Consider the following 21,631-nt stretch of genomic DNA (forward strand, 5'->3'; position numbering starts at 1 on the left):
TAATAAAAGTGATATACACAGACGCTGTTAATTCTCTACCTGGTAAAAATAAGGCTTCCAATTGGATCAATCGAAAAAAAATAATAGTTAGTAAATATCATAAAAATTAAAAAATTAAATAAACATTTTTGTTTTTTTTTTCATTTTCTTATGCAATTCAGTCTCTCGATCCATCCTAGAAACTTCGTAGGAGAATTCAAGATTCGATGTTGAACTGATGGTTACCGTGATATCAAAGTGTCCGTATATCATATAATTTTAATTAAAATTAAAGTAAATTTACTCAAAAATAAGATGAATTTATCATTATTCAAATTTATATATAAATAAAATAAATTAAAATAAAAAAATTATGTTCACACTAATTAAAAAAAAAATCATAAATATAAATAAAATTGTGATCAGATTTAAAAATAAATGAATAAATTATATTCATATGTAAATCTTATAATATTAGACATGATTTTAGTAATACAATTTAAAAGTTTTTATGCTTAAAAAAATATTCTTAACTTATATATTTTTTATTATTTTTTAGTAAAAGGTAGAATATAGTTTTTTTTATCTTTAAATAATTTTTTAAATTATTTTGTATTTTTTAAATATATTTTTTAGAATGATGAATTTCTTTTATTCTGTATTTTTTATTAAAATTCTTAAAATGATATTTTTATATTCTTTAATTTTTAGTCTTGATAATAAATTTTTATCCATTTTAATTCAATAATCATATTTTATTATTATTCAAATTCTTATAAATTATTTTTTTATAAATTTTTTTGTTTACAAATAATCTTCGCATTTTAAACATCAATTTCCAACGTCATACCACGACTCATCCACAATGATTTTCTTTCCAAAAACAATTTTCTTAGATTTTCCCAATAAACCATTAAAAAAACATAAATTTAAGTTAAAAATCTAACCTGACGCCACTATTTTCTCATATAAGCTGCAGACTCGTCCAACTTGCAAAGTCACTGTAATTTTTTTTATAGAAAATAAATAAATTTTTTTCTTAAAAAATTTATCAATATTAAAAATAAAAAGAAATATCAAATTTAAGTTTTTTTATTTTTATTTTAAAATAGCTGACAAAGGATCAATTGACACGTAGCATCATGACTTTGTAATGCATTTAAAATCACATGCAATACACATTTTTTTTTATTTGGACAAATATAAAAATATTAAATTTTGATTTGAATCAAATTAAATGTTAAATTAATCCAAATATTAGATTTTAAATTAAGTATTTAGTTTTCAATTATTATATACTGTGTAAATTTTAAAATAATTTTATTTTTTTCATTTTTGTCTCAAATTTCTCAAAGAAAATATAAAATTCAGTTCTTGTTTTTAATAATAAATTTCGTAAGTTTAAACACAACATAACCAAGGGGTAATATTTTCCCGGTTTGTTAGTCATAAAGTAAACTTGTTTGAAAATTCGATTACATTACTTTCATTGCATCGAAAAGTACATTTTATAATTGAATCTTCATGACATTTTAGGATAAAAAAAGCCATATCTATAAAAAATTTTTCCATACCATTTCTCTTGCCATTCCTAAGCTTAAATTTTGTAAAAAAAAAAAAAAAGGAAGGAAATTATTATATCAAATTAAAGGATTGAATTGAAGACATTTCAAAATCAAGCAAGTTATCTTATCTATCACTAGCTCTAGGTCAAGTGTTTGGCTTTTATTCATTAATTTTCTTTGTACATATGAAAATTTATTAAGTTTGATGCATCATATAAAGATTATTATTTTATACATTTGATCATAGAATTTTAAAATTTAACAAAGAAACCCAACAGAATAAATTTAAGCATAATGCTCCTTCCTCATCCAATTTTAACGGGCCACTTAGCCCTACCCAAGCGAGTGTAATATTGTTTTCTGGCCTGACCCCTTCATATACAGATGAAACAAATGGGTTTAAGCCACAATGAGATAGATTTGGGCTTTTTTGCGTTACGTTGTCGAGTATGCTTGGTTTGGACCAAAAGTAGTTGGCCCAACTATTTATGTTCCTTCAGTTCAGATGATAATTTTACCCGTGTCCGTCCGATGCGTTCGTAGAATATAGGATGAGTCTTATATTTGTATTGTTAGTAGAATATAAAATGATTCGTATATTTATATTATATTTGTAAAATATATGATGATTTTATATATTTATATTATGTAAAATATAAATTTTTTTATATTTATATTATATTTTATATAAAAATTATGCATTATAATTTATATAAAATATATAAAATATATTTTTTATTTAATTAATTTTATAAATAATTATTATTAAATTTTAGATTATATTATATTATATATAATGTATTCGTATCATTTCATCATCTTTTATATTATGAATATTGTTGGGTATAAGTATAACACGAGTGTAATCAATAAGTTTAAGTTAATATAATATGAAATTTGAACTTAATCTCAATTTAAAATTTGAGATTTTAAATTGGATTAAAATTTGATCTTATTTTTATTGTTGGGTATAAGTATAACATGAGTGTAATCAATAAAGTTTAAGTTAATATAATATGAAATTTGAAATTAATCTCAATTTAAAATTTGAAATTTTAAATTCGATTAAAATTTGATTTTAATTTTTTAATTCGATTTAATATAAAAATTAAATTATTTAAATTCATTCAATTAAATTTAATTAATGTATAAAAATAAATTTATTTCATTAAACTCAATTACAATTTAATTATTTAAATTTAAATTTGATATATTTTATTTATTAAAATTATAAAAACATATTAAAATATAAATATTCAATTAAATTTATGAACTATTCAAATCATATATAAAAATACTTAAATTTTATTTATTTAATAAATTAAATTATTTAAAATTAAATTCAAATTTATATAATAATAATCAAATTAAATTCAAATAATTTGTAAATGTAAATACTAATATATCGATTACAAATCTTACTTTTAAAAGCAACAATAAAATTAGTTAACGAACTCTAGTAGCGGGAGATGCAATCACAGTTGGGTAGTTCGTGGCGTCCAACCAACCTCTCCTCGTCTTCTCCGCCGCCTCCTTCCCTCTTTTATTTGCACTTCTCCGTCGCTCACTAATCATTTCCCTCCTCTCTTTCTCTCCAAATCATCCCCCAAAAAAAAAAAAATGGCTTCTCCATTTCTCTCCAATACCACCATCTCTTTCTCCTTTTCCCTCTCTTCCTCTCCTCTTCCTCGTCTTCTCCCCTCCATTTCTTTTTCTCCAATTCGTTTCAAGCCAACCCCAAGACGAATCCTGACCGTCCGATCCAAGATCAGGGAGATCTTTATGCCTGCCCTCAGTTCCACCATGACCGAGGGCAAGATCGTCTCTTGGGTTAAATCCGAAGGCGATATGCTCTCCAAAGGCGAAAGTGTCGTCGTTGTCGAATCCGACAAGGCCGACATGGATGTCGAGACATTCTACGACGGCATTCTCGCTGCTATCGTTGTTGGGGAAGGCGAAACTGCCCCTGTTGGCGCTGCCATTGGTATCCTCGCTGAGACTGAAGATGAAATTGCCGAGGCTAAAGCCAAAGCTGCCTCAAAATCAGGTGCCTCAACCCCAGCTGCTCCACCTCCTCCTCCTTCTTCAGCTCCAGCTCCAGCTCCCTCAAAGCCAACGCCAGGTTCCGCGGCTGCGCCAGTTGCGGAGGGGCCAAGGAAGACCGTTGCGACTCCATATGCAAAGAAGTTAGCGAAGCAGCACAAGGTGGATATTGAGTCCATCGTGGGAACAGGGCTGTATGGGAGGATTAAGCCTGCGGACATTGAGGCAGCTGCCGGTATTTCGCCTTCCAGGATAAATGCGCGGCCTGACGTGGTCGCAGAAGCTAAGCCTGCTGCTCCACCGAAAGTTACAGCTGCTGCTGCTGCCACATTTTCTAGCCTGCCTCCTCCTGTTCCGGGCTCTACTGTAGTGCCATTTACGACGATGCAGGCTGCCGTTTCGAAGAACATGGTGGAGAGTCTTTCAGTGCCCACTTTTCGAGTGGGGTATCCTGTGACTACGGATGCGCTTGATGCCTTGTATGAGAAGGTACATTGGGTTGGATTCTTTGATTTGATAAATTGGATTATTTGTGTTTTGGATTGGCAAATTGGTTTTAATACATCGGTTTGGTATTTTTATTTATAGGTGAAACCAAAGGGTGTGACAATGACTTCTCTGTTGGCGAAAGCTGCTGCAATGGCACTTGTGCAGCACCCTGTCGTGAATGCAAGCTGTAAAGATGGCAAGAGTTTTACTTATAATGGTAACATCAACATCGCAGTAGCTGTTGCTATCAATGGTGGCTTGATTACCCCTGTTCTTCAGGATGCAGATAAGGTTAGTGATTTTATTTATTGATCCTTAATCATTATAATCAAGTATATGAATTGCTCGTTTCTAATGATACATTGTAGTTGTAGATATTTTTCTATCAGTTTCTTATAGCTTCTAACAGCTTGAGTAACTGGAATTGTTTTGGAACAGTTGGATTTGTATCTATTGTCTCAAAAATGGAAAGAGCTGGTGGAGAAAGCCCGGGCAAAACAGCTTCAACCTCAAGAATATAATTCAGGTTTGTTCTGCTTAATGGTTTTACTTCTGTTCTACTCTGAGTAGTTGATTGAGATTTGGCATATAGTTAATTTAAGAGTAAATCATAATTGATATGCTTGCAGGGACATTCACGCTGTCCAATTTGGGCATGTTTGGAGTGGACAGGTTTGATGCCATTCTTCCCCCTGGCCAGGTGAGTGGTTGTGGATGGACTTTCACTTTCCACTGTTTGATTATATTTCTCTACGTATGTTAGTTATATTTTGGAATGACGATCAGGGGGCTATCATGGCTGTTGGAGCATCAAAACCAACTGTTGTTGCTGATGCTGATGGATTCTTCAGCGTGAAAAACAAAATGCTGGTGAGTCCAGTTTCCATTTCCGAGCCAATTACAATCCTTTTGGATAAATTTTTCCTTTGAACTTTAGGGAAAGTATATTAAATAGGATAAATGATTACACATCTATCAAGAAAGACATACTACTATGATTCGGTGTTAATGTTTTCAAATTATCATGTTGTGGGAGGAGACTGCATATTAAATTCATAATTTTATTCCATGCAAATATAAAAGTAAAAAAAATTTAAGGATCTGAGGATATCTCAGAGAAGTAAATTTTAGGTGCTAGTACTCTCATTTTCAAAGTAACCGTTATGCTGTAGTAAGGAGTTCACCTGTTACTCTTCACAAGATATAACTCTTTAAAGGGAATTACTGGTAGGAGGAAAAGATTCCCTCCAACTGTGGCTCCCCCGCGACCTAGATAGTTTCTTTTAAGAAATATTAGTCAGAAATAACTAGTTTAATTGTTGCATTAGGTCCCTTCAACACATTGGTAAATATTGCATGCTTTTCATGTTTAATAGTTAATATAGGTCAGTCCTTTCTTTGGACAGGAGATGAGCTGAACTTTTTTTTGTCATGGCTAAGTATTTCTAGAGAATAACTCACACTGAGTTGGAATGTGATTCTTCTATTTCAGGTGAATGTAACTGCTGACCACCGAATTGTCTACGGTGCTGATTTGGCTGCCTTCCTTCAGACATTCTCAAAGATTGTTGAGAACCCTGACAGCCTGACTTTGTAGATGACGCTTAGGTTTAAGCAATGAAGTCACAAGAATGCTCTAATTTGTTAGGCGGCAGCAAAGCAAGATGACTGTCTGTCTATTTAAACTGATCACCTAGCTAAAGTGCCTTTTTTTTTTTTTTTGTAGTAATCCCTTGTTTGTATTTCATTCTTGTTTTTTCTTTTTAGGGGTTTTAGGTGCCATCTGAGATGCAGGTGAGTTAGATATTGAAAGAAAGAAATAACAACAGGAAGTTTTTTACAGAATTAAATGAAAATTGTTAAGAATTGTGGTTTTAGACTTTGTTTTCCAGTGTTAACTAGATTTGGCGTTGAACATAATAAAGTCCGAACTCAGGTGTTTTTTGCTCTTTACCATCATAGATTCGAAGGTGTAGATGTATGATTAACTTTGGAATGTATGAAATATTTGCAGAGGCATGCAATATACATGCCATGATATATGATTAACTACCTTAAGTTATAGGCAGTTACCAGCTTGCAGGCTGTCCAATCATCATGGCTGAAATGTTGAGAAGAATTGATCTCATTGGGGGTTAGATTTTGTATCATTTTCTGTTTCAGCACCAGGAAGAAGGATTTAAACCAAATTAAAAATAAAAAAAAAAAAAAACCAATTTGAAATGAACACATTAATTAGCAACTACTTTAAAGCTAATGTTTACCTTTTATAACATCCATAAAACAAAACCAAATGAGTCTAATAAGGCACATTGCTGTGTAGATTTTCTTGTTTATGTAAAAATGAACGAAGGCTTTTTCCTTGAATGTAACCAATATTATTTGGACGAAGTTGTTTATCTACAAACAATCTGAGCTTTCTTTTCTTATAAGAATAAACAACATTATTGGTTTAAGAACTTCTGCTGTTGATTGCAAGAAATCACAATGAAACTGAAATAATGTGACTACTTCAACAGAAATGGCAGAATGAACATTGAAAAATTAAGGATTGTATCATGGAATGTTGCTATGAAATATAAGATGTTTCCTTGTAGGTGCAAATAATTCAACTTTGACAAGTGGCAAGCAGCTGGAACGATGAGATACATAAATGATTTTGTTGCTGCTTGAATGAAAGATCAGTGCCTTTCCTCTGATACTCCCCAGTTGATACAAGTCACCAGTCCAAGGTGATCTTCCTAGATATATAAAGCTTATCAATGTATGCTATTACTGGACGTGAAGCTTCGATGTACCTTCTCATTTTCTTCTCTGCTGTATGATCTGCAACAATGTTGAAAACGCGTATGAAAAGATTATGTCCGCTGAATTTCAACTATTTTCAGATAGAAAGAAACAATGTGGTGATCTAATGAATGTAGGCTGTTGGACTATTAGCTCGCTAAGAATTACATGCCAAACTTGATTCAAACTCACCTGTTTCATTAAGCTTCAACAAAAGTTGTTCCCTTGTTGGAAGAGTATGCATTCCAGCAGAAACAGCAGTCCTTACAGCCCATGTGTGGTATGGTGCACATACTTGAGCATAAGCTGTTGAAGCTGCATCCCTCAAAGAGTAATCCCTAGAATTTACCAAAACAGGTCAAAATAGCATCTGAAACAGAGAAATGGAAACTAGAGCAGAGGCTTTTAGACTAGATCAGTCTTCCTGTGCTTGTTACTTGCTCTATTTTATTACATGACAACATCAAATTAAAACAGAGGCTTTTCTTGAAATCAATGACTTTATTTATTTAAACTATGATCTGTGACTTCTTTGTATTGTTGGGTGTTATTTTTGGAAATTTGTTCATTTAGGTGTTTTGGTTGCTTTCTAATGATATATTTTGTATCATCCGGTTTCAATAAAAATTCCCCTTTGCCTCTTAAAAAAAATGCAAAATGGAAGGGCGTAACATACTCAGATGACAAAAATTCTTCAAATAAAGCCCGGATGAGGTCAAGACCCTGTCTAACTCGACGCAGATTACGCGATTGGCTTCCTCGTTTCTTCACCGTGCCATTTGCAACATCTAGATCAAGTACATTTTCTAAAGTGGCAAATCTCTTTGATGCTTCCACAAGATCACGTACCTGATCAAAGAATTAATCATTCATTAGATCAAGGTATTAACTAGGTAATTGTAACTAACGCAAATCACAGGAAACTAGACCTTGAAGAAATGTTGTATTCACAATATACAACAATGATTCACAACATCAGAAAAAGCTGTCTATCCTCTATACCACCTACTGTTTTGTTTCTAAATACTTTGTCACTAGACATTGGTTCAAAGAAGCCCTAAAGGAGATTTCAAAATGCTATTAATGTTCATAATAATTCATGAAATTATCACCTATAACCTGATCACATGACAACATGATTCAAACTTTCTATAAATGTAAAGGAAAAAAAAAAAAGGGCAATGAACCTTGGCGACGTATTCCATCTCGGCGAATTTGAAGGCGAGGCCTAGGCAGCTGAAAAGAACAGAAACTAAAGAACATGCGTCACTGAATGTATCCAGCCGAAGTTCTTCATCCTTCATTTGACACCCCAAGAACTCCGAGAGCTCCTCAAACGCCTGCGCTATAGCCGACAGAGGCGTTTTGGTTATTATTGTCATCTTCGTTTCGTTTAAGAATCACAAAATATAAAAGCATTATCTGTTTCATCCATGGCTATATATGGTTTTTAATTTTTCCTGTTTACAATTCCGTGTTTTAAAGATTAACCATTCACTTTGAAAAATCGTCCAAATTTTGAATTTTCAACAAGAAAAGCAAGCAAGAGAAAGATGTCAAAGTTTAATTGGACAAGAGTTAACGTGTTGGGATTTGATTCATAAGGTTCTTTTTTTTTTTTTTCTGTTGTGAAAACCTGACGAGTTATTATCATGGAACAGGTCATCTTCCCATGATATTTTCAACTTCCATCCAATTGGGCTTTCTTTAAAGGTTAGTTATTATTATTATTATGTTGAGAGTTACTTTAATTTGGTGTGGGTGCTATATGAAATCTTCGTCATTCATGGTTGGAAAGTAGACTGAAAAACAATATTCCATGTTTGAGGTTTCTTCAGTAATACAAAAAAAAAACTTCAGAAAGACATGGAGCAGTCTTAAAAACATCAAGGGGTATAAGAAAGTTATGAGGGGACAATGATGCCAATATCAAATTTGGGTTAAAAAATATTAGGGTTTTTTATTGCCACAAGCATAATTTTTAGTTGTCACATGTTTGAAAATTAGATCTATTAATGTCTATAACTATAAAATATTAATGTCTGTAATAGAAATTAGGCATCCATATAATTATCAATCAACAATCATAAAATTAATATAAATAGTAGAGAAATAGTTAATAAAAATGCTGAGAGATATGTAAGGATACTTCTTGTATTCAGTGAAGGGTCAATTTCAAGGATTAGTCATGCATGCATGTCCAATATGATTTAGTCCTACAAGAAAATATATTCAATATGGTTTGGTATTGAAAGTCACGGCAGATGAAAATTCACTTGTTCAATTTATGCAGATTAGCCATCATACTTATAAACCAAGTAGGGCAACACGTACCAAAACAAAAATTTAGGTTGAACTGGTTTGGTTCATTAAATTAAAATCAATTTTAGTTATTTATTTTACTTTCTAAATAGTAAAAACATCTGTAAATGATGAGTTTAAAATTTAATGCATTATTATCATTTTAATTTCTTTTTGATCAAGAATAAACCAAAGATCCATGTATGATAAACTGTTCAAGAGAAACTACACAAGTTGAAGTCCAAGATAAATTATGAAGGCAACAAAATTCAAGGAAAACAACTGATTATTGATTCATTAATATAATATACATGGCCTAAATTATGAAGGCAAATCTGTAGAGACTGGGAGTTATTCCTCCTAATCATGCTAAGCAAATGCAGTTAAACTTGGCCAGCAAGCTCAACCCCCTCACCATGCTGGTCGCGGCCATGTTCTGTTCCCTTACTCTGGAGAGGCTTGAAAGTATAAAATTTTGCGCATATTAAGTAGTATACATAGTTTAGAACTTGCAAAAACGTGAGCAACCAATAAAAATACTCTTACTTCCCCTTATTCAAGTTCTTGTTCGGAAGCCAGTTGGTAAACTTGTGCACCAGCGTAACCAGAAGTGTGCTTGTATAGTCCCCAGCTGAAATCGATGTCCGGAACAAAGCAGTAGCTGTGCTCCTCATGCTTTCCGGTGCTGGGTTATAGAAAAATTCGAGGTGACCAATTACCATGAAAGCCTCAGCAATACCATGGAGGCTATGCTGAGGCACAAGCCAAAATACTGAGATGGTAATTGTAGATTTGGGGCTGTCAATTAGGCCATTGGCTAAGGCTGCGTGTTTTCTCTTCACTTGAATGAAGCCAGCAACTAGAGTTGCAAGTACTGAGATGAAAAAGCCTATGGCCATCCGGTGCAAAAAGTTTATGCCCCGATCAAGCCCTGTGAACTTGCGGGCAACAGGAACCAACAGGCGATCATATAAGACTATTGTGATGAGCATGGATGACATCGCGAAGACAGACATGGAAGCAGAGGGGATTTCAAAGGACTTCGTGAGGTGTCTGTCCATTGTGTTGGCTTGTTGTAGTGAAAATGTGTTTTGTTGAGCAGAGGATGTGGCAAAGAGAATACCAGCCGCCCAAATTGGTAACATTCTTAATATAGATTTTAGTTCTTCAACTCTATGAACGGTGTTCAGTCTCCACAAGTTTGGTTTTTCTGAAGATTTAAGTGTATCTTCTTCTGTAACAGTGGCTGCCTTGTCCAGAAATCTGCATTTCATATAGACATGAATTAGAAACAGCTTAAATTTTAATCATAAGAAATCAGGCCCGTGGCAACTTACTCCAATTGTTTTGTATGATGAAGCAGTCCGTCCGTGGAAATTGAGACATCAAGCTCCTCATTCACATATAAAAATTTAGGATCAGAAATCAAGGGAGTCTTTCTCTTCCTAAATGCGGCAACAAATACTTGTAACACACGAGTGTTTGGGCTCCCGGCAGGATCCAGATTTCGGTAAAGAGGGTAACCAATCAGAAAAACGGTTATTGACAAAGCCATGGCAATGGTAGGATTTCCGAGGCCCCAGCTCCATCCAACATTGTCTTGAACATAGACAAGAACAGTTGATGCTAATAATATTGAGGCTCCCAATGCAAAGTAATACCAATTAAAGTAGATCCATGTTTTTTAGGATGCTTAGGATCCTCCTCAACAAATTGCTCCACCCCAAACGCCGCCACGCATGGCCGGATACCGCCTGGTCCTAAGGCTGCCAATAGAAGAGACAGGTAGAGAACAGCCAATTGACTGCCTTTGGCTTCTTGGCAAACTTGGTTACCTGCACATGGTGGTGGCCTTAGCTGTGGTAGTGCTGCTGAAAGTGTAGGATTATCATTCCCTACTCAGAGTACAGAGAATCTCAAATTACTTAATACTTCCAAGTTAGTATAGAAAGACCAAACACTTGGTTTTGACTATTTGTTTGTAAACAATTTTGAGATCCATTGAGCATAATTTATCAAAAGTGACTGAACAAATTCCTGGAATGTTAAACTAAGTTCTAAATTTGATGCTTCTTCTCCAACTACGCAGATAATCAAAACCTCTCCCTAATGAAAGTAACAAGCATCAAGGAAAATGCATCCATTCTTACTATGAGGTATACAGCTGTTGCAAAAGTGATGGTCCAAAATTTCCCGGCATATGAATCAGCAACGAAGGCCCCAAGCAATGGCGTCAAGCTCGAGGTGCCATTGAAGTTGGTGACAGTGTTGGCCGCTTTTGTCAGAGGCAAATGAAGCTGGTGTGTCAAGTAGTTAACCATGTTTTTACTGAATCCCACCATTGCCAATTTCTCACATATCTCATTTACTGCATCAAGTAAGCTTAGTAAAACATCAACCACAAAAAAAAAAAAAAAAATCTAAGATTTCATCAGCTATCAACTCCAAGGAAGCTTACCTAAGATAAAGGGCATTGTCTTAATCCCACCCTTTTTCTCATCCACAAGTCTGTTACTGTGGTCAGCGGCATTTTCAGAACCACGAAAGCTATCTTTCTTTTCGACATTTCCACTCTGTTCATTCCTATTCAAGTTGCTGTGTTTTTCCATCAGACTTAGCTAGCTCTACGTTTAGAAGGTTATCCTCTTTCTTTCTCCAATGTGTTAAATGGGAGAGCTCTATTTTGCAGTGTCTGAAACTCAATTTTTGTTCATCAATGAGAAATGGGATGCCATAAATGAGACTGGTGGCAGTAAAATTCGGTCATAAGGAATAAACAGGAACAGGTAGATGTAACCTGTAAAGGTCAAACAAACAAAGGACAGAGAAAAACTTTTCTTCCAGCGTTACCTCATTTTCAATTCCTTTGATTAAAGCTTATATATAAATATATATTTATATATATTTGGTGTTCACTTTGCATTATTGAGGGATTCGAGAAAACGGTGGGGAATTGGCTCATGAAATCGGGCATTGGACGTTTCTTCGTCATTGTTTGAGATATGTGCAAAAGAAGACAAAGGTAGTTTTAGTGGCGTAAAAAATATCTTAAACTTGTGATTTTTTTTAATCATACATCGTAAACTTATGATTAACAATGAGATTGGAATTTGAAACTTAGACGATTCCAACCATTCATTTCCATGCACGTTGCACTCTGACAGAGTTCCAGGTCGATTGGCTTCTTGAAAATAGCATGCCTGGTCAACAGTGAGGTAACAAGAAATTTTTTTTCTTTCTTTTTATATATAAATAAATCATATCATGATTCATAAGTCATAACATGACTTTATCAATTATTACATTCAAAAGCATTGAAGGACTTAATTATGTAGAGGACAAAAATCCTTAACTTCATATCCACGTAACCCTAATCAATACATTTGAGGTTAAACATTCATATCTGATTTCACAGCGTGAATTGAGATGCAGAACCTGCAAACAAAAGTTGAGGAATAAGGTTACATTTTGTATATTTACTACAACCCAAAAATAAAAGATGTAGTTAATATTGTCAGACCAGACAGCATCGGGTTAATTGAGTAGAAGATTTGTTTAATATCATTTTTCCTAGATATGTTGTGTGGAAGCGTTGAAAATTTAGTGCTTTGTTTTCATAGTTGATATTCCAAACTGTGAGAGTCCAGGAAGATAACAATAAAAGCGATGACATAAGAGATGACAAAGGCAGAGGAATGGATAGAGTTGCTAGACAAGCACTATATAAAACTTTGATTTTTCTTTTTCTTGTTGCCTGTGTTTTATCTGAAGAGAGAAAAAAAATGGAACTGCATAAACCAAACTTAATCCCAAGCTATACTAATTTCCAAGCTAGTGTGGTTCTCTGGATGATTGAGGGGTCAAGTCGGTTGTGACCAGACCCATCTATTTTTGCCACCAACATTGACCCAAAAGTAAGATACGGTTTACAACCCCAACTATTTTCCATTTGCGTCAATTTCGGGTGTTACGTCTTCACGCGGAGGAAAAAATAGGGTGGGCAAGAGGTTGGACTCCTCGCACTACATTTTCTTCATTTCATACTGATGAAAAGAATTCTGTTTTTCTTTTTCCATTGCCAAGAACTACAGTACGTGTTAGATGGTCTTTTTGAGAAAAATAAATGGTAAATTTTTTGATGGAACACAAAGTACATGCGTGTTGTTGTAGGGCCCTGACGCCTAGGGCAAAAGGTAGGGGATGTATTGTCACTTGTTAGGTTTGGACGCCCTCATTAAGCATTCAAACATTCAAATCATGAATTCGAGCAGGCAGTGGCGCATGGGCCTCGGCCTGCACCACAACAACATGACTTCTTTATTTATGGTTCTAACCTTATCCGCACGCTTTTAACCAACAAGAACAAATGAACAACAATAATAATATTGATGGTGGAGTCCAACAATGAGGAGAATCCTTAAAGCTGTTGTCCCTGAAAAATGTTGAGTTGCAAAGAGCATATTCAACTTTATCAGGATTCATATTCAACTTTATCATCACTCCTCTTTATAGTCAGCTGAGGAGCAACAGAGAAAGAGCAAGAGTTGCAGAGGCAATTTACTACCAAAGTACGACACCGTAAAGCTGGAAAGATTATTGCGTGAAAAACTTATGGTTAAGTTCAGTGGAGCTCGTTCATGCAAAGCCATTAGTGGAATTTAATTTTAGTTCAAAATTTCAACAATCCACTTCACCCTTTTCCTGGTGGCTGCCGACTATCAGTAGCAAAACTTGGTCTCCAGTTTGACTCAAATTGGAATAAACTTATGCCTCCATTCTTCAACGAAGAAGAGCACAACTCAGAATTTAGGCTCTTAATTGAATGTAAAATGATTATAAAACTATGAAGGCAAATAAATGATTGCATGCAAATCTGTTCTGCAGTAGATGCAAACTTAGGAAGACACTTGCGTATATGTCGTTATACTGGTCCTTGAAAAGGAAGAAAGTTACATCTTGACATCCCTTGTGTCCGCACCAAACACTTCACATCACTTGATTAAGAAATAAAAGTCAGTAGAGTTGGGGGAGGAGGCAATTGAATGACAAAAGACAAACAAAAACAGATTTACTTCCCTTGACCATTTTCTTTTACCAAATCAATCCTCAAAATCATGCATATGATCTAAAAGGTAATTAGCTGCCAGTTCCTCATTCTTGTTGCAGGCAAAGAACACTTGAAGCACAGTTGCTCGATCAAAACCCATTGCTTCCAGCTGCAACAGATAGTGAACCATGGATATTATAAAAATATATCATTGTAGGCACATGATCAAAGCAACAAAGTTTAGACAAAACTATCAACAGTTACACCTACATTTTAACCAATCATCTAAAACTATTACCTAAAACAAAGATCTAATGCATCTGTTCATATATTTGCACTAATCTCATTACAATGATCGAGGCGGGAATAAGATACTTCCACATACAATGGAGATGATAGGTAAATAATCAATAATTACAGGGAATAATTCAAACATCCAAGTAAGCTTTTATGCAAAAGATGACTTACCCGTTCTATGGCTTGATGTTCCTCAGGCGTGACTTGTACAGCTTGTGGCATTGCCTCAGCTAATTGCCCCAATATATTCCTATGACACAAAAAAGGGCAAATAAGCATTGATATACATGCACAATTAGGTTCAAGAAATGAGCAACTGAAAATGACGAGACTTACCCCTCTCCACCTTCAGCAGGTTCATTGATCAGGCGAAGAAAGTCAGCCTGATGCTCTTGAATAAGTCTCATTAAATGAGGGTTCTGTTTCCCCAACTCTTGAAGCATAGGCTGCAAAAATAAATAAACAAACCCCTATAAGAAATGATGGAAAAAGAAAAGGAAAATGAAAAACACACATGACCACCAGAAACAAGGGATCAGAGAATAACCTGCAATATTTGTGGGTTGGCCTGAACCATTGCCCGCAAAGCTTGGAACTGAAACAGAGAAAGGTAAAATGAGTGTAGTTCTAGGTAGGAATTTACATGACATTCATTCCCACATGCCCATATACATCCATATGAAGATAGAGAGAGAGAGACCTGTGGACTGTTACGTAAAAAATCAAGATTGCCTGCCCCAGCACCACCTGCACCCACGTTGGGAAGGCCCTGCATCAATAAAAGAACATCAAGTCAATGGTTATGTTTTCCATCATCTAGTTTATCAAATATTTACTGCATTATACCTGGGGAAAGAGATCTAATGGATTAGCATTGGGTCCACTTGTAGGAACAGCTGCCGCTTGTGCAGGCTGTTGGGGCTGTGCTGGAGGGTTAGTGGTTTGCCCAACTACAGGGACACGAGCAATGGGTGGAGCTTCAGCTTGCTCAGGGATACCCTAATATTTGCAACAAAATTTTATAATGAAGTGACAAGAAGCAGCTCAATTGTAGGGACCAAATGGATGCTTTTTCTAATAAAAGAAGAAATGTTCTTAGGACGTGTAAAGACTTGGGACAAGAAAAGTCAAATAAAGCAGTATAAAATATCATTAAAACTTACCTAATATATACATCCAACTTTCATGTTCCTTTTTTTTTTTTTGGGGGGGGGGGGGAGGGGGACAAAAAATAAATATCACTTCTCTTGATGTAAAGACATATGATTTCAAGAATTTCTAAAAAAAAAAAAGTCATCAAAGAAAATTTCACAATTTCTAAACATAGCATACTTTTTTGCTCCAAAAACCGAATACTTATCCACCAAGTCAAAAAGGACTAGCAAAATGGAAGAAAGGGAGTATAATTTGAGTGTATGGAAATTTAATCATCATCCACCAATAAATCAGGAAATTAAAAAAAAAAAAAGTTGCATGTTGAATTATATCTAATTATAAATGACAAAAATGGTATAAACATCATTCCCAGAAAACCTCTCAGGAAGAGCACAGCCTATTAGGCTATCACCACATTTACATTAAGGAGAACAATAAAACAATGGCAGTAACAAAACGTCAATAACCTTATGTACAAGTTGGCAACTGGATGCACTCATCAAAAAAGCACTCCCTTCACCATCTTCAAGTAAGATTCAAGGAAAGTACTTACAGAATACAAATATTCAACAGCTCTCTCTGGGTTATTATAAGCAGCACGAAGGGCACGGACAACAGTATCCCTATCCCAGGTCCCTCCACCCATATCAAGAATTTGTTGGATTGCACCCTCTAAGTTACTTCCTGCGACCAGATTAGATGCTGCTTGGCCATAGACATCAGATTCCAACCTGTTTCCAAAGATATTATTCAAGATATTACAAAAATGCAAAGCAAAATGAGGAAATCAGGAGCTCTCCTATGAGAGCATTGGAAGACAGATTAAATAGAAAGCATTTGCTTTCCATCATTCAAACAAGAAGCAAGAAGTTTAGTAAGAAGAAGTTACTTACGCAGTAGTACTTGAAGCAACAGGAGTAGATTCAGTGACAGGTGCAGCCCTGAAAAACAGTTGATAAGCAAATAATCTGTTATGGAGCCGCCTGATATGGCGCCGCTGTATGTTAACAAAAGTATGGAATAGCTGGACTTACGTAGCTGAAGTAGCAACAGGTGCATCAGAAGCTGGTGTTGGAGCTGGTGGTGGTGCACTTGCTTGGGGAGCCTACAAAGAGGACATTTTATCTACTTTGAGAAAAGAGTAAGAAAATATTTCCATCCAAATTACTACTAACTCATTAACCTTTGTATCATCTGTACAGTTTTTCAGAATTAACTTACCCTAAATCATTGGGTAGTGTATAGTAGGAAAAAAAAAAAAAAGAAACCAATCTTTTTATATTCATACTCAAAATTAAATTTGAATATCAAAATTCACATAATAATTTTGAGAATGTTAATAGGTAAGTTTCTGCAATTCAGACATCATTTTGGCATTAAATAAATCAAAAAGAAATTTCGCTGGTTAAAGTTAGACTGCTCTACATGGAGTCAATGTGGAGAGAATAGGAAAGTGGCCATTAGATTTCTTGTTGACATGCATTTGGAAGGGAAAAAGAGAAAACAATTGGGAAACTAGGTGGCTTGGATAAGAGATTATGTAACTAACTCAAACATTTAAAAAAAAGACTAATAATAGATTAACTTGGACTCCAATATTATGCATTATGTTCATTGCTCAATAATTTGAGTTAGATAGTAAGCATTGGGATGCAATACAACTCAAACCAGTACTGTATCTGAAAAACCATAGTCTTAAAGCATTGTATTCACTATCTGTAACTTATTAAATGATTTAAATATACAAATAACATTGTTCAAGTTGCTAGCTCATCAGTTGTCATAGCATCGAAGAAAAGAACATCTTCCACTAGGAGAAAACGGAATCCTAACTATTTTTAATGTTATATCATATGCAAATGTCTGTTCACCAATATAGCCGAAAAAGCACAGTTTGTCAGTAATTATACATGTATGTAAGCAATATATAGAAAAAGAATGGCAAACGCAGCAAGAGAGGTGACAAAATTATAATCTTACTTTAGTGATAGAAGCCATTGAAGCAGTTGCAGCCTCACCAGATGAACTCTTATTCTAGTATTAGTTCAAGCAAAAAAATGCATGATTATTACCCAAATGACAGTAATGAAAAATAAAAGAGGATATAACTAGGTTAAAAAATAACAACAATAAGCCACATTTCTGGTTTTGCAACAAATTGACATTTTTTAGAAGCAACTAAAGCGAGGCAATAACAAGATTTCGAAAAATATAAAGATACTACACTCCATCATAAACCATAACTAAGATAACTTTGGAATTCAACAGAAACAATATAATTATCTCAGTTTAGGCATTTATCAGGAGAAAGTAAGCATACTATGGTCAGCAAGGTTAGAGTTAGCTGAAAATTTACAAATTAAAGAGAGAGAGAACTTAAGGATCTGGATATTATAACCAGTCTCACCTTTGTCAACATGATGACAATAAAGCTATTTTCAGTGACACAGTTCTCAGCCAGTGTTGTGTCATCTTTAAGAACTTTCCCCTTATGGATAAGCATTTGTTGTGCAGCAGGGTAAACATCGGCACCTTGAACAGTTTCTATGTTCTTTTTTACATCAGCAACCTGGAAGAAAATTCACAAGCATTAATAGCAGAATTGTATAACAGCACAGTGAAGTAAAAGAAAGCTGCACCATGCATTTTAGCCCAAGACATTCATGCTGATTAATATAACCACAAAAAACTAAAAAGCGTAAAAAAAAGTAGCAAAAATGATAATAGTCTATTAAATTATTAGAATATCCACATACTTCAAACAACACAACCCTTGATTAGAGCTAACCTCAGAATGCAGAACTTTATTCTAATTCTGTCTCACAATTGTAACCTATGCATAGAAAATTTATTAGAAACAACCTCTATACTTCAATCTGGTATTTATACTTACACTCATTTAAGAAGGTTCAGTCACAATGAAAGAACATTTCAAAAAATAAGATATTAGCATATTTCAATGTTCAAATCATGAGAATTCTTCACTCAAACCTTAAATCTTGTACACTACAACTACCATTGACTTGGCAATCTATACATTCGCATTAAAAGACACAAATTAATCAAATAATCATGAAAAATAAAAACCAAAAACAAAGTATAATCCACTAACTTCAGTGAATTACTAACACATTCCCCTCTTCCTTCAATAAACATATTAAAAAATACTTCTCATGCGGCTGGCGACATGGAAGTTGATAAGTTACATGTAATTGTTAATTTTCCGCATAAGATATACATGATACCCCCATTCAAACTATATGAATATCACTCGACTTAAACTTAAGAAAAGTAGCTAAGTCAACATATTCAATCAATTAAATGCAGAAATTGAACAAATCATTCACGATCTCCACTTTAAATTTCACATATGTTAATTCAACCACGTGGACAATAAACCAAATAACAGCAGCGGATTGTAATTGGTGCAGTCCTAGATGAACCCTAATTGATGTTCAAAGATTGGGAAAACGAAAGAGGAAAAGCAGAAAAACCCTAGCGAACAACACGCATTCGGAGAACGATAAAATTCATAGGATAAATCTGAATAACAAAGTGAAATTAATTGAAATAAAAAAGAAAAAAGAAACGAACCGCATCATCGGGTTTGACTTCGACATCGAAGTGAGTGCCCTTGAGAGTTTTAACGAAAATCTTCATCTTCTGCTAATTTCGATCTCTCGCCCCCTTTTTTTTTTTTATTTCTTATTAAAATCCGCCGATCTTATATTTATCTGGAGAGAGAGAGGAGACGTTGGCCAGCAAGCAATATCTAGTAGAGTACTTCAAGCCTAAAACCGTATGGGAGCTGCTTCTGCGCCTTATGATTCAGAAATTGATAAGATAATCAATTGACATGTGGATTAATTGAATCGTACGGTGAAGGATCCACCTACCCAATTATTTTCAGGGTTTTTTAATTTGGGTGTTTTCTTGTCGGATCAAAGCACGCAGACTTCTTATTATTTTCAGAAAACTTTTGTTAAAGATGAAAGGAAAATAAATAATGGAAACTCCATATGTTATTATTCAAGAAATTGCCAAATTGAGTGATAAACTGTGCAAATGTTATTATCAAGTAACGGGAACATCCCTAACGATGGTTGCATATCGATCGCTCGCATAGCATTGATGGGTATGGGAAGAAGCTGCCAAGCAAAGAGGTACAATGCCATGATCACCAAATATATTGAGTGATTGGGACCGTGAAAATGATTATCAAAGATAAAAGTATAAATAAATCATATGAACGAATGAATGAATATTATTTATTTATTTATTTATTTTTAAAATTATTTGAATTTAATTTATATTTAATTAAAAAATTTATTATGTTTGTTCGAATATAGTTTATTTAAATGATTAAATGTTTATATTTTATTTATATTCGATTCGATTAAATTAAATGAATTTATTCTTCAATCTTAAATGAATATATTAATAAATATATAATTGAAATATTTATGAACAATAGATAAATTATAATTAAATAAATTTAAATAAATATAATCGAATCCAAATAAATATAAATAAATATTAAAATAAATGATAAAAATATAATTTTATTAATATTATTATAATAATAAACACAAAAATAAATGAACCTTAAACAAATGAATTTCAAATGAATTTAAAAAAATATTATTTATGAATATAAATAATTAAATAAATTTTTGTTTATATTTGATTCATTTAAATAAATTTTTATTCATATTTGATTCGTTTAATAAATAAATATAAAAATATTATTTAAAATTATTTATTAAATTTAATAAATAAATAAAAATAGAATATATTCATAAATAATTCGATAAAAACATTATTCACTAACACTTATAAAATAGTTGTCAAGAAATTTTTGTTTATTAGAGCGGCTGTTTAAGAACTCTCAGGATGCATACAACTTCAAGCTTAATAAGACTGCTCTTTTATGTTGTCAAGTTATTAAGGGGTTGTTTGGTATTAGTTTGTATTTTATATTTTTAAAATATTTGTTTTGTTTTATTTTTAATTTATTAAATTTAAAAATATGTTTAGATAGAATATTTTTGTTATAAAAATATAAAAACAAAAACATGTTAAATTTTAAAAGGAAGAGGTTCAATTATCGCCAGAAACAAAAATTTTAAGCTGATGTAACCAAGTGGTGAACAATACCCATACGGTAATAGTACTGCAAATGTTTCTAAAATTAAAAAAAAAAAAAAATTGAAAATACCATTTTCATGTTTTCAAAATTTTCAAATTTTTGTTTTAAGTTTTCAAAAACAATAAATAAAAACAACTTACTAAATATAATTTTGTTTCTAATTTAAAAAAAAAAACTAAAAACAAAAATAAAAAATGAAAACGATACCAAACAAACCCACTAAGTTATTAAGTTTAACCATCATGAATATGATCAAATGCGTTGGGTCTTTCAAACGACACCAGAACTAATAGTTAATTGGATCAGGACTATATTTGGGCTGAATATCCCTAAGCCCAAAAGCTTTGGATCAAACCCAAAATGAAATCAGAGAAAGCAAGCACATTAAGAATTACTACTGAACTTTGAAATATCCCTCAACTCTATTACTAAAGAGATACACTCATTTTCTGTTTAATTCTTGGTATTTTATAATCACTGACGATTCGGCCCAAACCATGGGGCCTGATATAAGTATAACTCCAACACAATCCGGGTGACACCGAGCCGAAGGTAAGTTGCTTCCATTGATTGACCTGAAATCAAGCTTTTATCAAGACTGGTTTTAATTATCAACCTCCTTAATTGGATAAGGATTCACATCTTGAAATCTCACACAACATGGTCGCCGCCAACTAGGCAACGGGCACAGGTGAATGCTAGGCCAAGATCCAAATTAGGACCCAAAGACCAAAGCTTCCAATTTGCCCATTCGGTATAAACCCAGGCCCACAACCACAGGCCCATGATTACCATGTGCCTAATGCTTGAGATTGCAAC

General features: G+C 33.5%; 3 protein-coding genes and 1 pseudogene across 5 annotated transcripts; 1 reads left to right on the plus strand and 3 right to left on the minus strand.

Moving 5' to 3' along the window:
* Positions 1-2,976: 2,976 nt before the first annotated feature.
* Positions 2,977-6,029, plus strand: LOC111282345 (dihydrolipoyllysine-residue acetyltransferase component 4 of pyruvate dehydrogenase complex, chloroplastic-like). The gene is made up of 6 exons (XM_089760473.1): positions 2,977-4,076; positions 4,176-4,367; positions 4,515-4,602; positions 4,706-4,776; positions 4,863-4,946; positions 5,569-6,029. The coding sequence occupies exons 1-6, from the start codon at positions 3,165-3,167 to the stop codon at positions 5,671-5,673; spliced, it is 1,452 nt and encodes a 483-aa protein (XP_089616599.1). The 5' UTR covers positions 2,977-3,164; the 3' UTR covers positions 5,674-6,029.
* Positions 6,030-6,564: 535 nt separating this feature from the next.
* On the minus strand, positions 6,565-8,316 carry LOC111282344 (ACD11 homolog protein-like). Its single transcript, XM_022870386.2, has 4 exons — positions 8,051-8,316; positions 7,540-7,712; positions 7,056-7,201; positions 6,565-6,902 (listed from the first exon to the last, which is right to left on the minus strand). Exons 1-4 carry the CDS (start codon positions 8,243-8,245, stop codon positions 6,796-6,798), a joined length of 621 nt encoding a protein of 206 aa, XP_022726121.2. The 5' UTR covers positions 8,246-8,316; the 3' UTR covers positions 6,565-6,795.
* Positions 8,317-9,432: 1,116 nt separating this feature from the next.
* On the minus strand, positions 9,433-11,919 carry LOC111281781 (protein NRT1/ PTR FAMILY 3.1-like; annotated as a pseudogene). The gene is made up of 4 exons (XR_016342038.1): positions 11,623-11,919; positions 11,315-11,532; positions 10,502-11,059; positions 9,433-10,427 (listed from the first exon to the last, which is right to left on the minus strand). The product of XR_016342038.1 is annotated as a protein NRT1/ PTR FAMILY 3.1-like (transcript).
* A 2,140-nt stretch (positions 11,920-14,059) lies between these two features.
* LOC111281782 (ubiquitin receptor RAD23d-like) lies at positions 14,060-19,664 on the minus strand. 2 transcript variants are annotated; one of them, XM_022869445.2, is made up of 12 exons: positions 19,258-19,664; positions 18,071-18,232; positions 17,644-17,697; positions 16,698-16,768; positions 16,557-16,604; positions 16,217-16,394; positions 15,355-15,507; positions 15,209-15,277; positions 15,056-15,103; positions 14,845-14,954; positions 14,680-14,758; positions 14,060-14,380 (listed from the first exon to the last, which is right to left on the minus strand). In XM_022869445.2, the coding sequence occupies exons 1-12, from the start codon at positions 19,321-19,323 to the stop codon at positions 14,264-14,266; spliced, it is 1,155 nt and encodes a 384-aa protein (XP_022725180.2). In that variant the 5' UTR covers positions 19,324-19,664; the 3' UTR covers positions 14,060-14,263. The 2 variants fall into 2 exon arrangements, with proteins under 2 accessions (XP_022725180.2, XP_022725181.2); XM_022869446.2 differs by lacking the exon at positions 17,644-17,697 and having other exon boundaries at positions 19,258-19,435.
* Positions 19,665-21,631: the final 1,967 nt, after the last annotated feature.

The sequence above is a fragment of the Durio zibethinus genome, chromosome 5, assembly GCF_047325235.1.
Source record: "Durio zibethinus cultivar Kanyao isolate XHJ-2024 chromosome 5, ASM4732523v1, whole genome shotgun sequence".
NCBI classification, from domain to species: domain Eukaryota; kingdom Viridiplantae; phylum Streptophyta; class Magnoliopsida; order Malvales; family Malvaceae; genus Durio; species Durio zibethinus.